The 15208-nt window shown below is 41.4% G+C and overlaps 1 protein-coding gene across 1 annotated transcript; it reads right to left on the reverse strand.

Moving 5' to 3' along the window:
- Positions 1 to 6944: 6944 nt before the first annotated feature.
- LOC106932281 (sodium/potassium-transporting ATPase subunit beta-233-like) lies at positions 6945 to 12038 on the reverse strand. The gene is made up of 6 exons (XM_015010895.2): positions 11846 to 12038; positions 10401 to 10529; positions 9146 to 9301; positions 8863 to 9047; positions 8482 to 8565; positions 6945 to 8381 (listed from the first exon to the last, which is right to left on the reverse strand). Exons 1-6 carry the CDS (start codon positions 11934 to 11936, stop codon positions 8124 to 8126), a joined length of 903 nt encoding a protein of 300 aa, XP_014866381.1. The 5' UTR covers positions 11937 to 12038; the 3' UTR covers positions 6945 to 8123.
- Positions 12039 to 15208: the final 3170 nt, after the last annotated feature.

The raw sequence follows: 15208 nt of genomic DNA on the forward strand, positions 1-15208 counted from the left end.
CCTTGATGTATTTATGGATCTTAGATGTTTCATCCTGGACAGTGGCTCTCACACTCACTAGTCCTCTGCCTCCTTCCTTACGGCTCGTGTACAGTCTCAGGGTGCTGGATTTGGGGTGGAACCCTCCATGCATGGTTAGTAGCTTCCGAGTCTTAACATCCGTGGCCTTCATCTCTTCCATTGGCCAGCTAATTATTCCGGCAGGGTATCTGATTACTGGTAAGGCATAGCTGTTTATTGCACGGATCTTGTTCTTGCCATTGAGCTGGCTTCTCAGGACTTGCCTTATTCGTTGGAGGTATTTGGCTGTGGCTCCTTTCCTTGTGACCTCATCGAGGTTGCCATTTGCTTGTGGTATTCCCAGGTACTTGTAGCTGTGCTCTATGTCTGCTATCGTTCCCTCTGGGAGTGAGACCCCTTCTGTGCGGACGACCTTCCCTCTCTTTGTAACCATCCGGCCACACTTCTCTAGTCCGAATGACATCCCAATGTCAGTGCTGTAGATCCTGGTGGTGTGGATCAGTGAGTCGATGTCTCGCTCGCTCTTGGCGTACAGCTTGATGTCATCCATGTAGAGGAGGTGACTGATTGTGGCCCCATTCTTAAGTCGGTATCCGTAGCCAGTCTTGTTGATGATTTGGCTGAGGGGGTTCAGGCCTATGCAGAACAGCAGTGGGGACAGAGCATCTCCTTGGTATATGCCACATTTGATGGACACTTGTGCAAGCGGTTTGCAGTTGGCTTCAAGGGTGGTTTTCCACAGTCCCATCGAGTTTGCAATGAAGGCTCTTAGAGTCCTATTGATGTTGTACATCTCTAAGCATTCAATGATCCAGGTGTGTGGCATTGAGTCATAGGCTTTCTTGTAATCAATCCAAGCGGTGCACAGGTTGGTGTGTCGGGTTTTGCAGTCTCGGGCGACTGTGTGGTCTACAAGGAGTTGGTGTTTGGCTCCTCTACTATTTATGCCGATGCCCTTCTGTGCCGTGCTCATGTATTTATCCATGTGTCCGCTTATCTTAGCCACTATGATGCCTGACATGAGCTTCCATGTTGTAGAGAGACAGGTTATTGGCCGATAGTTGGATGGGACTGAACCCTTTGAGGGATCCTTCTGGATCAGGATTGTGCGCCCTTCAGTTAACCATTCAGGGTGAGTCCCATTCTGTAGCAGCTGGTTCAGTTGAGCTGCCAGTCGCTCATGGAGGGCAGTGAGTTTCTTTAGCCAGTAGGCATGGATCATGTCAGGCCCTGGTGCTGTCCAGTTTTTCATACCCGAGACTCTTTCTTGGACATCTGCCACAGTGATGGTTACCGGGGCTTGTTCAGGGAGGTTGCTGTGGTCCTCTCGTAGAGAGGTTAGCCACTGTGCATTGCTGTTGTGGGACACCTCTCTTTCCCATATGCCTTTCCAGTATTGTTCAGTCTCCAGCCTTGGTGGGTCTGCTCTGTTGTTAGTACCCTGCCATTGAGAGTACACTTTAGCTGGTTGGGTGGAGAAGAGCCGGTTAATCCTCCTGGCTTCATTCTCTCTTGTGTATCTCTTTAGGCGGCTGGCCAAGGCTTGGAGCCTTATATATATATATATATATATATATATATATATATATATATATATATATATATATATATATATATATATATATATATATATATATATATATATATATATATATATATATACACACACACACACACACGAACTGGAGCAGTGGCTAAAACAGATCCCAGGAACAACATCAGACATCTCAGTCCAGAAATGTGCAGTTCTAGGCACAGCCAAGATACTGGAGGACCCTCAAGCTCCCAGGCCTCTGGTAGACAGAGAGAGAGAGAGAGAGAGAGAGAGAGAGAGAGAGACCACCCGCAGAGGGTGAGAAGGGAATTTTTTATTTTTTTTATTTTGGTAAAATAAAAAGGTGACACGAGTTGTGCTTTGCCACCATTTGAAACCAAATGTTTACATATATAAAAAACAAACAAAAAAAAGATACACACTTCTTTTTCTCACTGTTTGAAGTTAAATAAAACCAAACTCCTCCCTTTAGGTCAGTTAGAATCACAAAAACTATTTCTATTAGCTAGATGCTACAAAAATGACAAAGAATATAACAGATATTTATTTATTAATGTCTTCAAAGTCAGAAGTTTACATACATGCTTACTATCTCTTTAAACAGTGAGGGAAAACCCAAATGATGATGTCATGGCTTTGGAAACTTCTGATAGGTTTATAGAAAAGGTCAGTACTTGAACAGGAATAAATTTCAATTTCACCCTGAATTACTTTTAGCTGTTGCACCATGTCCTCATTCAGCTATGAATCACATAGCAAATCGTTATTTATCTTTACTGATAGTATTTTTAAAGCATTAACTGCAACACTAACAGGACTTCATGCAATCTGAGCTTCTTCCTTATTTCTATCCCCTCTAGTCTGAGCAAATCCTCTTAAAGTGGAGAGCTAAAGCAAAACATCACGACTCCACCTGCAGCTCAAAGAAGAGTGGGACAATCCTGGTATCCTCAGCTAATCTAAGATGATCACCTCCTGTTTCCCTTTGCCTGCCTGGCCACAAGCTGAGGGGGTCAACACCAGATTCTAGGAGTTTCCTGTTGTCTTCTTCCAGTTCACTCCCACTTCAGTTTCCTTCAAAAGCAAATGGACAGAGCATCCACAACATATTCACAGCACATCACTTTTTCCACATTTAGTTATGTTGCGGTCTCTTTCCAAATTGTACTAAATGAATCTCTTCTTCAAAGTTCTAAAAACACTGAAATGATAAAGGGTTTCCTGCCAAAACAAAAAACAGAAAAACTAGTAGATGTTTTTCTTTTCAGTGGGTTGGAGTACTGCAATGCTGTCTAAAATGCAGCTGCCAGAGTCCTGACAGTACATGTACATTCTGGCGGTTTGTTTTTAAATAAAAAAAACACCAGCTGTTTCATTTTTCTTTTTAAACCAAAATAAAAAAATTTGGGCAACAAACTGGTTTGTTAGCAAATTTGATTATTTCTTGTTTCAAATGAAAAAAAGCTAACTTCCTGAACATAAACAGACCGTAGACCAGGCCTCACCAACTCCAGTCCTCAAGGGCTACCATCCTGCAACTTTTAGATTCACCTCTGCTCCAAAATATCTGAATTCCCTCACCAGCATTCATTCCTCTCTGCAATATCCTGGAAACGACCAGTTTATTTGATCCAGGTGTGTTTGAGCAGAGACGCATCTAAAAGTTACACGATGGAAGCCCTGGAGGACTGGAGTTGGTGACCCCTGCTGTAGACGGAGCCCTGAGCAACACCAGGGAAACAGAATGACCTGTGGATTTTGATGTAGCAGCTGAAAAAAACCCCAAAACAAAACATTCTAACAACAACAAAAAAAATTAATAAATCATCCACCAGTTCCATTTATTCAGAATTATGATGAGTATGTAGAACAGTTGTGTTCATATTTCCATCTCAGTAATTTATTCTGGTTGGTGTCCAAGGTGTGAGATTAATTTTCTGAGAATGTAGGTCACCCCGAGCTCATCATCTCGCACATGTGCATTAATACCAGCCAGGTGGAATTGGCTGTGTGTACTAAACCCCTTGGCTGCTCCTGTATGTCAGTGAATACTTCAGTAGGATGGAAAAAGCTGACAATGGTCGTTGCACACTCAGCAGATCAAACAGGGAAGTCATAGTTAATTCCCAGTCCTGCTGATGTGGTAACAAACTGCTGACAGTGGTGTGCCTCGCCAATTAACTTCATTACAGCCTGAGCTCTGTCAGTGTCACCATGGGAACATCTTGTCCCATCAAACACCTGCTGGTTAAAAGATGTTCCAGTGTTACTGAGAGCTCAGTGAAGGATCCAGGTGAATATAGGAGTAACATCACCTGATGGACTGATGGACAGACCAGTAGTAAACAGGAATAAAGCCACTCAGAAGTGACCTAGTCAAAGGCTGAACTGCATTAAGATGCCATGGAAAACCTTTGTTATGGAAATTTCATTTATCAAAGAATGAGAATCTGTTTCAATAATAAGAGAAAGATTAATCTTTGTCTTTAAGTTTCTTTATTTGAAGGCAAAAGCTTCGAAAGACCTGTCTCACTGAACACAATCACATCACATCATTATATAGTAACAGCAAGGAAAAGACCCACCCAAAGTCTTATCTTATCTTTATTGCCAGATGGACCATGAACACAATCCTTATCCCCACCTCATGAAGTATCCCTCAGGGGATGATTTTATGGCAGGAAAGGATTTCAGGAGAAACTCCCAATTCTTCATTGTCAGTTACTCATGGGTGCAGTGTCAAACAAGGGTACAAACTACATGCCACACGTCAGTCCTTTAAGACAATTGCCAGGTTAAGCATTTTACCCAAGATGTCTTCAGGTCTCTTATACTATCACAGCTGTGGAAACATCTAAACATTATTTGGAAACTTCTTTAGTGGAAAACACGTCTTGCAGAAATACAAAAACACAGCAAATATAATCAGTAAATAAATGGTAAAAAAAAGTATCATCAGTCCCATCAAAGATCAAATATGGCCGAAAACAAAATTTTCTATTACACCTCAAACTGACATTCATGCAGGAAATGTATCCAATGCGATGCAGGTTGAAAATTCTGAACAAAACAAAAAAGAAAGAAATATTTCCTCCAATATGATAGAAAATTAAACAGCATAGTGCCACCTGGTGGTAGACAGAGAATGCTAGCAGCGGCTTCCTGCAAATTCTTGAGGAGGCTGCTGGTTGGTCATAACAGGAGAAAGATCTACTGAGGACTAAAGATGGTTGTCATAAAGGGGTTGAATACATTCAATTGGAGACTGGGTTGTTTAATTTGGAGAAACCAGCTCTAATCTGAAGATGTCAAAAATGTAATTGTTGGATTTTTTTAGCTGCTATTTTTTATATTTGGTAATTAGTTTGTCCTGCTGTCTGGTCCATGGTTCTGTATGAACTGACAGAATCCCAGGAAACTCAAGCAGATCCAAATAGAAACCCGCCGGTGTGGTGAAGGTCGGTGCTCCACCGCGTCGCAGTGGACAATGGATCCTCAGACCCAGAAATCCAACCAGCTTCCTTCATTGCAACCCACTTCACAGGGGGAACTGCTACACTTTCTGCATGATGAGAAGGACCAAGGTTGGTTTTAAGATTACTGAGCAAAGAGTAGCGGAAATAACCCCTGCCTAGGGGCAGAGAGGCAGGAAGAATGCACTGTATTAAGCAGCTGCCGGCTCTGCAGGCTTTTTCCTCAGGGTAAGGTGAAACCCTGAAACAGCATCCCTGGTGTTAGCTGGCCTGCAGCAGCTCCCTCCTATAATTACAGAGACATGCATCTGCTACTGAATCCCACAGCCTCCACCTGCCTGCACAGCCACAGCAGAATGACTTCACAGTTACAGAAATCCTTGAGTCACTTGAGACCCCACGATCCCCCTCCCTCTCAGGTCTATGAAGTTCATTCATTCATGTCTGAGGTGGGATGAGAGAAGGAGGATCAAATCCTCTGCAGAGGGAGAAAACAGGCCCAACATGTCTTCAGGAGATTCTTTTTAAAGCATTTTGATCGTCATATTTCATCATTGTTCTTAAACAACTGAGAAGAGGCAGAAATTCTCTCTTCTCCTGGATGACATTAGCTACAAAGGGGCTTAGAAAACCCAAAGTCAGACAGTTAAAAGGGAAATTTCACCACTATTCTGGCATTTTGAAAAAATGGTCAACATAATAACGTCTTTAGGCTTCTTTGTTTCCATTTCCATTCCATTCCATAAGATTGGTAACCCAAATGACACAAAACAGAAAATATTTAGTCATATTTAATCTCAGACAATGTGACAATCTCTTTTTCATAAGGTTTTGTTGATTATCTTGAAATGATCTGCTCCTTCCCTACAGGTAGTATGGGTTCACATTGAAGAACTCCAAATATTGTAAACTTGCTGAACTGATAAAGGAATTATTAGATGAAGGAAATGTCAGACCTAAAACAAGTTTTTAGGTCTAACAAGGATTTCAAGTTAGAGTTTGCTTTTTCCCCGGAATGAGGGAAAAATGAGGGGTCCAGCAAAGACAATAACACTCTCTCTTTAAATAGAAACCATTTCACATCCCTTTGCATGTTCATTCTAGTGGACAACCCAACAACGGGTCAAATGCTTGATTCCTTTAAAGAGCTCGGTAAGCCTTTCCAGGAACAGGAAGTCCTCCCCCCCTTTTGTAATAACAATGATTCTTTGTCCTATGAATACTCTACATGGGGAATGGAAGACATGGAGCTTGCACTGCATTAATAGTGTTGAGGAAAAAATACATGAATGTTATGTTTCACTATAATACACTTGACTGTTTCTTTTCAAGACAACATAATTACAGGAACCAGTTCTGTGACTAGCAATGTGTACTCTAATTTTCCATACTGAGTGAGTTCTTATGTTTTGTTTCTTACCGTCAACTCTTCACCTTTATTTTAACATAGAAAGCACTCTTGGATCATCACTTTTTTGTGTGTGTATGTTTCATCTTAAACCCAGAGTCAGGTGAGCAAAGATGGCTGCAAACAATGGTAACAGTTCTGGTTTTGCTGGAGGTTTCTTCCTGTGAAAGGCAAGTTTTCCCATCTAATGTCACCACATTTATGTTTAGTATGAGAGATTCCTTCAGAAGTTAGTCTCAATGCAGCTGACTGGGTTTCCTCAGGAAACTTCCTAATAATAATAAATTTAACTGTGTTGCTGTAGAGTTTGGATTGAGCGTCGGTACATTCCTACTTAAAAATTTAAAGAGCTTGGAAAAACTGAATTGAATTGTGAATTTACCCTGGCTGCTCAATAGGAAGCAATATCAAATGAAGTGGACCTGTCCAATGAGTGAGCAGCAAAGCTCTAGCAATACTTTGACAGACATCAAATGAAACACAGGACAAAGGTTCACTATACTTTATTTGTTTTCATCTCTGATAAAATAAAGGTGGGTGAACTGATGAAAGGCTTGCTAAACATCAGGTTGAGCTTTTTACATCAACATGAGATCCTATGGAGTATTTAGGGTACCAGCATTAGGCAGAGTTAGTTAGCTTTTTCTGAAATAAATGGAGTTCTACCTGCCTGTGACTAGTTTAGTCTACTTCCAACTACATTCATGACCAGAAGTTAACCATTGAAAGATTGCAAGGCAAGACATGGACTTTAGCACTTAACATGATGACCTTCTAGAAAGGAGTATAGCATTGCTTCTCCAACTCACTTTGGTATTGCCTTTATACATTTAAAAGATTCTGCAAAGAAACAAAAATGTACATCTGCATAAATATAAAAATTTTTCCATCATGTTTAAATGACTCACATTCAGAGTTACACCACAATGCTGTTTGAAATCCAGCAGAACAAAAAAAAAAAAAAAAAAAAGAAAGAAAGAAACAAGAAATGTTAAAAACATGTCAGCACCATTGCCCCAACAGCAGGCTAAAGTGTCTAACAGGCTGGACACACAAGTCTACATTCAAGGCAAACAAAAAAAAAACCCAGCAGTAAAACCCACAAAAGGAAAAATAGAATAAAGTATCTCATGATCAGCAGTAAAAGACACAAAGGGGGAAAGGTTCCCTGGACCACAGCTTTCCTTACATAGATAAGAAGAGTGAACTGCCTGTTTGAAATCATGGCGTTAATGGAAGTGTGCTTTGGTTTCAGGCACACCAAGAACTGCTAAAGCTTGCAGATGTATGGGGGGAAAGTGCATTTTAGAGGGACCAGTTTCACCAAGTCCTGCTCTCTCCAAAACCACCACAAGGCAACAATATGTAGAGGGGACAGACATGATGAATTACACTCTTCAGTGACGTCCCATGGCTTGTGGGAAACTCATTTACATTTGAATAACTAGACATTTATTGGCCCTATTGCTAATTTCATCTCTAAATTTAAGTCTAAAGGCTAGAAAGAGGTGCAGAAGCTAGTAATGAAGGCTGATTACCACAACGCCCCAACAAGCATTTCCTTTCATCGGTTTAAGACTAGTGAGGGTTGACTCATCCCTTCGCGTGTGCGGTACCATTTAAAGGGACGTGTGGGGAGAGATGGGGGGTGCTATTTTCCAGACAGTCATGAGTTAACCTGGATCTTGATGTCAAAGCGTCCCTGGTAGCGGTCCTTCTCGTTGTAGTAGATGTTTTCTCCAAATACTTTGCACTCGATGCGCAGTTCAGTGTTCCGGGTCAGGTTGGTGAACTGCAGTGCTACCAGTGGCTGGAGGTATTGGGGTTGATGCCGCTTGCCGTAGTAGGGGTAATACTGCAGAGGGAAGCCTTCGCCTATTCCGTAATATTTGATCTCCCCGATTTTATCAGCATCCTCCTCTCTCTGGGATGTGGGAAAAAAATAAATGCATTTATTTGGAGAGAAAAAAAAAGAGGGAAAAGGGTGTTTATAAGCAAGAAAGAAGTTAAAAAGGATTTGATACCTTGTTAGTGCAGTGGAGAGGGATGACGTTGGCCTGGACTTTGGGTTTTGCCTCTTCAGGAATGCTGTCGTTGTTGCCGGGAGGCTAAAGAAGACAAATCATAGATGTCTTAAAATGAAAGAAGGAAAGAAGACAGGACAGAAGGTGGAGTGTTCGGACATGTGGGAGAAAGTTACAATTAAAAAAGGACTTGAACAACTGAAGAAGGAAAAATAAAATAAAGGAAGGATGAAAAGAAAAAAGGTAGGAGATAAAAGGAAAATAGCAGCAAAGATAAGGTAGAAAGGAGATGACCAAGGAAGATTATGAAGGACCCAGAAGGAAATGTAGAAGTAGGACATCAACCATAGAAGTAGTGAGTAGTAGTGAGAGCAGAAGTACCCTGGGACGAAAATTGACAATCCGGTTGAGCTTCACAATCAGGCATGGCTTCCCATCCTTGAAACCAAAATCATTGTCTTCAAGGCCGGAGCAAGAACCCAGCAGAGACCTGGGGAACCTGCAAGCCTTAACACCACCCATGTCGCTCTCCAAGTCACCTCTATGCTTGTAGTCTGCAGGTTGTTCTGAAAGGGCCAGTGGAAGGGGACAGTTGGACATAGAAGCTGTTTTATTTTTCTGCCTGCTTCTCAAACATCCCTTCAAAGGATAAAAGGAAGCCTACCTCCGCAATCCTCAAACAACATGTTGTTGTTCTGAATGTTGTCATCATATTGTTTCATGAAGTCCCTCAGAGCTTTGACGTAAGGCAGGTAGGTCTCCGACTCCCTCACACTGAAGAACACCTCAGCTTTGTCAGAACGTGGGGTATGTGAAAGGCCTGCAGGGGGCACCAAAGAAGCAGTTATTAATGACAGGGTCTCCCCACAGACCAGGATTCAGCAGGACACCAGAACCTTCAAACCTGCCCGAAACTAAACAAAATCCAGTCAGATAAGCAAACACCCCATACAACTTCAACACTCTTTGTTGCTGAAGTTGTTACAGTTGGAGGGGAACTCTTTGAGAATCTGTATTCTCAGAGAGAATACAGTATAGATTGGAGTTACATCTCCTGGTCAGTAGATGGCAGTATGTTGCATCAAATGAAGAGGCTGAAAGGAACATGTATGAGAACCAACAAACATCCTGTTTAGTTCCAGGTTTTAAGTGATGGATTTGAACAATTCCATGTCTGAAGTGATGAAAAAGTGAGTTGCCAACTTCAGCAGATAACAGGAAACTGAACAGAGTAGTTCGGTTTTAATCTTTTATGCATTCAACATTTTTTGCCATGCAACATTGTGGACATAGAAATCTGAGCTAAAGCAATGAACACTAGTTGTGCTAAGTGCTAATATAGGACACTACATCTATGAAGGCCTGGAAAAATACCAGACTCAATTCCCAGACTCTGTAGGAACCCATCAAAAACTTGATCACCCCAAATCTCAACACAAAGAGGTATACTTTCTCTTTGAACAGCAGCTGACTGCCACTTGGCCTCCGATTGGCCCAGTTACCCTCAGGTGTGTCAACCTGCTTTGGCAACCACACTGCAGAGTGTGGCCTCTGGGAGGCTGCGATGGGACAAGGGTTACCAAACAAAACAACATGCAACAATGCTGATTATGGTCAGTAGGAGCTCAGGTCCATAAATGTTAGACAGACAGAGGCTTCATTGGTGATCTTCACTTCCCCAGATTAACACTAGTTTCAAAAGATTATTTTCTCCATGCATTACTTTCCCAAAACTTTTCATGTCAGCAGGATTAATAAAAGCTACATTTTCTGATCCACATCGATATAAAATTACAAAAACACAGCCGGAAATGGAGCCAATTGATCATTCCATAAGGCTATAATTTTACATTAATCAGCAAACATCCCAGACACCATTTTCTTACAGATTAGACAGAATATGGGTGGCCGGCTCTTACCAGGGGGTGCAACTCTGTCCTGCCAGGTGGGCTTGTACTCACTCAAGGTCATCAACATGGCCTGGATGGTGCCAATAAAGACCCCTGCCAGGAGGCCGTAGAAGATGACATAGAAGACTGCAATTTTGACTGCAGGAGAGAAAAAAAAAGGAGCTTAGAGTCACGTTTCAGAGAGCGACACAAGAGGAGTGTGATCCCTCACCAACACATCTGTTCTGCAGAGGAAAGCACTTTGAAAATACCCTATTCTGAGCCTACTTTACTGTATGACAGGACATGTGTGTGGGAACATGAGGAACTGGAAAAAAGTTGCAAAAGAGAAATAAAGGAGCATGTGGGGGTCAACTGGTAATTCTCCTACTGAATTATCATGCAGAGTGACATCACTGCAGCACTTCAATGATCTGCAAGAGAACATGAAGCTGTGGCAGCCAATCATCAGCGGCCTCAAGCTCTTTTTGTTGCATGAAGGGAAGGTCATCAGGTCACCGTGGAACATTACTTCTAACAGTGACCAGCAGACATTTGTGGTTTCTGATCTTGACTGTTTTTGCATAATTCTGCCAGTACTAGTGCTGAAAATTGTAGTTAAAACTTAAAGCTAATGAGAGCATCTCATAATACATGGGGGAAACCTCTCATTTATGTGCAGCACAACATAAATGGGACCAAAGAAGTTAACCTTCAATCCACAGCACTGCGCATGTCAGGTTTCTCTCATGCATCAGCACTTTCAGGGGTCCTCAGAAGGACAAATGACCCCTCCCCTCCCAGAGGATGGAAGAGGGATGCAAATGATGCGGACCCTAGCTGGGGTTCGTGCAGAGAGCCTCCCTGCTTCCTGTCATGTTAGCCAGGTGTTCCCGTTAGTCCCCGGCGTGACATTCAGAAGCGGCTAGCGCATGCGCAGTGGCGACGACAGGTGAAAGGAGAGCCGAGAGGTAATCAGTCATATTGTTCGGTTGTGTCCCGATGACACCTGATAAGGCGAAGGACGCCAATAGAGATCCATAAACCGACTTCTCGCTTCTGTTCCGTCCAGGCCGCGTCACCTTGAGTCACCTTGGACTCTGATGCAGTTTTAACCCTTAGACATCTCATTCCAGGAGAGTATTAAAAACGTAAAAGTTGACGTTTCCCTTACAACCAACTCTGTGCCCACTGCCTCAGCAGCCCGCAGTGCCAGAGCTCTCTCCCTGTACAATAAGGAGGAACAAACGTGTCTTAACCAACAAGATGCGTTTCATACATTTTTATAATAAAAATAAAATATTTAGAACTATAGCAGAGAGCTTCAGAAATAAGTTATGCAGAGAGAGAACAGGGGAACATCGTCAAACTTCTCATCAATTGTGTTTGTTCTAGAAAACAGCAGATCAAACAGGTGGCACATTCAGCCTGATGATGGGAGAAGAGAAAAGCGGCCATTCAGCACAAATACTCACACCAGCTTCCCCCGGTTCGCCCCAGCAGCTCCCCCCTCTCTGAATTCCACAGGAACTCCTTCCAGCCGCCGTCATCTTTATTGGAGGGCATTTTGCTTGCTTTTATTTTCTTCTATTACTCGTTCACCGGCGGACTCCCTCCGTCTGCCACCCAACCTCAGAGTAGTGGGAGAGGTACCAAGGTTACCGCTGGGCTCCCATATATAAACCCGACGCTTCTTGACTCCGCCCGAAAACTCCGGACAACTTACCTAGTGGTGCTTACTGAGCGCCAGGGGCCAATTACGGAACGGAGACGCAGTGCGTCGATCTGACGTCAGGACCATGGACAAAAACCATTATAGAAGTATACATTAATAATAATAACAAAAAAAGAATATAGACATATGTGCTTGGTCACAAAAAGTGGCATTATAGTGTGTTAGCCCTTACATTAAACTAGACTTTAAACTTTAGATATAAAGTATCTCTAGTTTGTAGAGTAAGAGATCTTCCTGTTCAGGTTAAATCAATTCATGTCAACTATTATGTGGCACACAAAGCCAGATTACAGTCCTCAAACCTACAATTGCGAGTGATGGTGGTTCCTCTAAAACAATAATTACTGAGCAAACAATGTGTTCATCTGATCCCCGTCATGAAGTGAAAAATAGTTTTTTTCAGCTTGTGCTTGTGTTGCTCTCCTTTTTATTTTCTATCTGTTTAACATGGTGGGTGTCCATAGCTGTACCTGTATGCGAACCTTCTAATCAGATATCCCCTACTACTTTCCAACCACAGGTATAATAATAACCAAAGTACTGTCATCTATAGTGAAAGCTTAAAATGAACTACATAGTCTGGGCTAAATTTGAGAGCAACTTAAGTTGTCATGGTTAGAGAACCCAACCGTCACGTGCCCACTGCTCATTAACATACTCACATTCAATGCAAATGGCACAAGCCTGGGTAATTCTTTCAGTTTTACACTCGTGCCAGGTGTGTGGGTTATCAAAGTTCACTCATACAGTGTAGAACTGCTCAGCAGTGTGTGGCCATGTGGGTGTCTTACGCTTATGCGTTTGTTTGGATGTAAACATGTGTGTGTAAGAGTGAATGGATTTCACACATGGTGGTTTTACCTTTAAATATCAGCTCAAGGACAAGGAAAGTCAAATCTCTATTGTCCTTTCTTACAACATGACTTTGAAAGAACTAAAATCCAGCATTCCACTATATTATTTTTGATAAATTTGAAATTTGAGAAATTTTGCTGAATTTAAAAGTTATTACTGTTTATTTATACAGTTTGTATAAATATAGTAAGTTTGTGAAAAGGTCACTTTGATACTTTTATCTCTCCTTTTGATCTCTCCACTAGGAAGTCAAAACTGAACTTTCTAAACATATTCACAAGACGGTCTAGATTTACTAAATGCCACAATAATGAAAAAGAAACTTTTTAATGACTTTTAGAATACTTAAATATTTACTCACTAAAGCTGGGTGGACAGCTTTAATGTGAACGCTGTTTATACTTTCAGATAAACAGTAAGTTAGTTCTGATTATAACTTCATCAGAAGTTAGACTTGGGTCTAACTTCTGATCAGAAGTTAGAAGTTAGACAAAACGATGTTAGACCCAACATCCTTGGGTCTAACGTCCTTAGACCCAAGGAAGAACCAGACGGGTGGAGATCCACAATTCTGTTCCAAGTTATTTAAATGACAGTCTAATTGTATGTGAAGTTCTGACTTCCACAGTTTATATAAACATCTTATTAATTTGTGCTTGGAAGACGTTCCATGGTGGAATGGAGATGCTTCCTTATCCTGCTTTCTATAATAGGCCGTTATTACTGTCATTAACTCTGTGTTTAGTCTATCCTCTTTCCCACATCAGGTATCCTTTGACCTGAAGTTCTTATATTTGTTTTCTTCTTTCTGGCATACTTTCATTCCCAACATGTTGAGGCGGATACATTCTGAGTTTGGCTCTGCAGGAGATCTCCTTCAGTAAAGTACTGTTCTTCCTCTTAAATGTTGCTCTACTACAGTGAATTGGATTAGATTCAATTGTGGACTAAGGTGACACTACAATTAGTTGATTGTGAATATGATGTTTTCTGGGTCTGTGTTGGACTTTTGCAAAAATGTGTGGATTTGTTGTGACTCCCAGGTGTAACATATAGAAAATTATTTTGTCTTTACACAATCAAATTTTTATTAATTACTTTGAAACTGATCCTACTACAACAAAGATAACTATATCTAAAATTAGCTAGCGTTTTAGCTGTACTAGAGCTACTTTCCACCATTTGTTGTTGTTGACAGAAGACAAGGTCAGATAATTCCTGGAAACCATGCGGATCCAAACTGAACCATAATTTGCGCTGCTATAATCCTTATTTCCTGTGTTTGATAAGAAGCTGTCACGTGACGGTAACTGATTGCCAACCCAGCCTGGTGATGTCCTCATAATGATACGGCCCAGTGTCTGACAGGTACTACACCCAGTCACAACTGCCAACTATTGTCAGTTTGTATACACTATAAACACTTGTGGTGTGGAATGATGTGAGGAGCAGGGAGAATCAAGGTGAAAGGGACTCATCCTGTTTTGGGCCTACGCCAGTTTCATGTGGAGCACGCCTTTTTCATGTGGAGGTGTCGCCCTGAAGGAAGATGGTTTATGCATAACATGGTAAGCATCCTTCCTGAACTTGGTTACTTTTTTCCAGGAAACAACTCAAAACGGTTATGAAACTTATTTCATAAAAATTCCAAGGTAAAAGTGAAAAAAATTCAGATTTAAGTTGGTGAAAACTGTCTAAGAGGAAATTTTCTTAGTCTTGATTTGTTTCAGTTTAATGTTATTTAACCCTCCCTCGGTCCTAAAAGACAGGGTCCGTCGGACCCCATGAACTTTTCGCCCTGTGGAGAGTCTGGAGGGGTCCATGCATGTGCTTTTATGAGGGTTTTTTGTTTGTGATTTTTGGTAACTGACAGTCTGACGGGACCCTCTACCATTATTGCTCAGTCCAATCCAACACATACAAAATCAAATCAGTTTTATGCAATATAACATGATTAAATTAGATAGTATTTGTAAATTCATATGCATATACATTAATAACTAGAATAAGAAAAGAGGACAGAAAGAAATTAATATATATTATTATCAACACCCAGCTTTAGTGAGTAAACATATATTATTATCAAAATATAACTTCTTTTCCTGTTCATACTACTGAAAGTAGATATTTACTCCATAAACAGACACATAACCTTTCCTGCTTTGGGTCAGTTAGGATCAACCAAATGACTTCTGTTTGACAAATGTAAGGAGAATTAGCAGCGCTTCTTTGCTTGGGCCTAATAAGG

The sequence above is a fragment of the Poecilia mexicana genome, unplaced genomic scaffold (genome assembly GCF_051168715.1).
Source record: "Poecilia mexicana isolate PSO_F unplaced genomic scaffold, ASM5116871v1 scaffold_2, whole genome shotgun sequence".
In the NCBI taxonomy this organism is placed as follows: domain Eukaryota; kingdom Metazoa; phylum Chordata; class Actinopteri; order Cyprinodontiformes; family Poeciliidae; genus Poecilia; species Poecilia mexicana.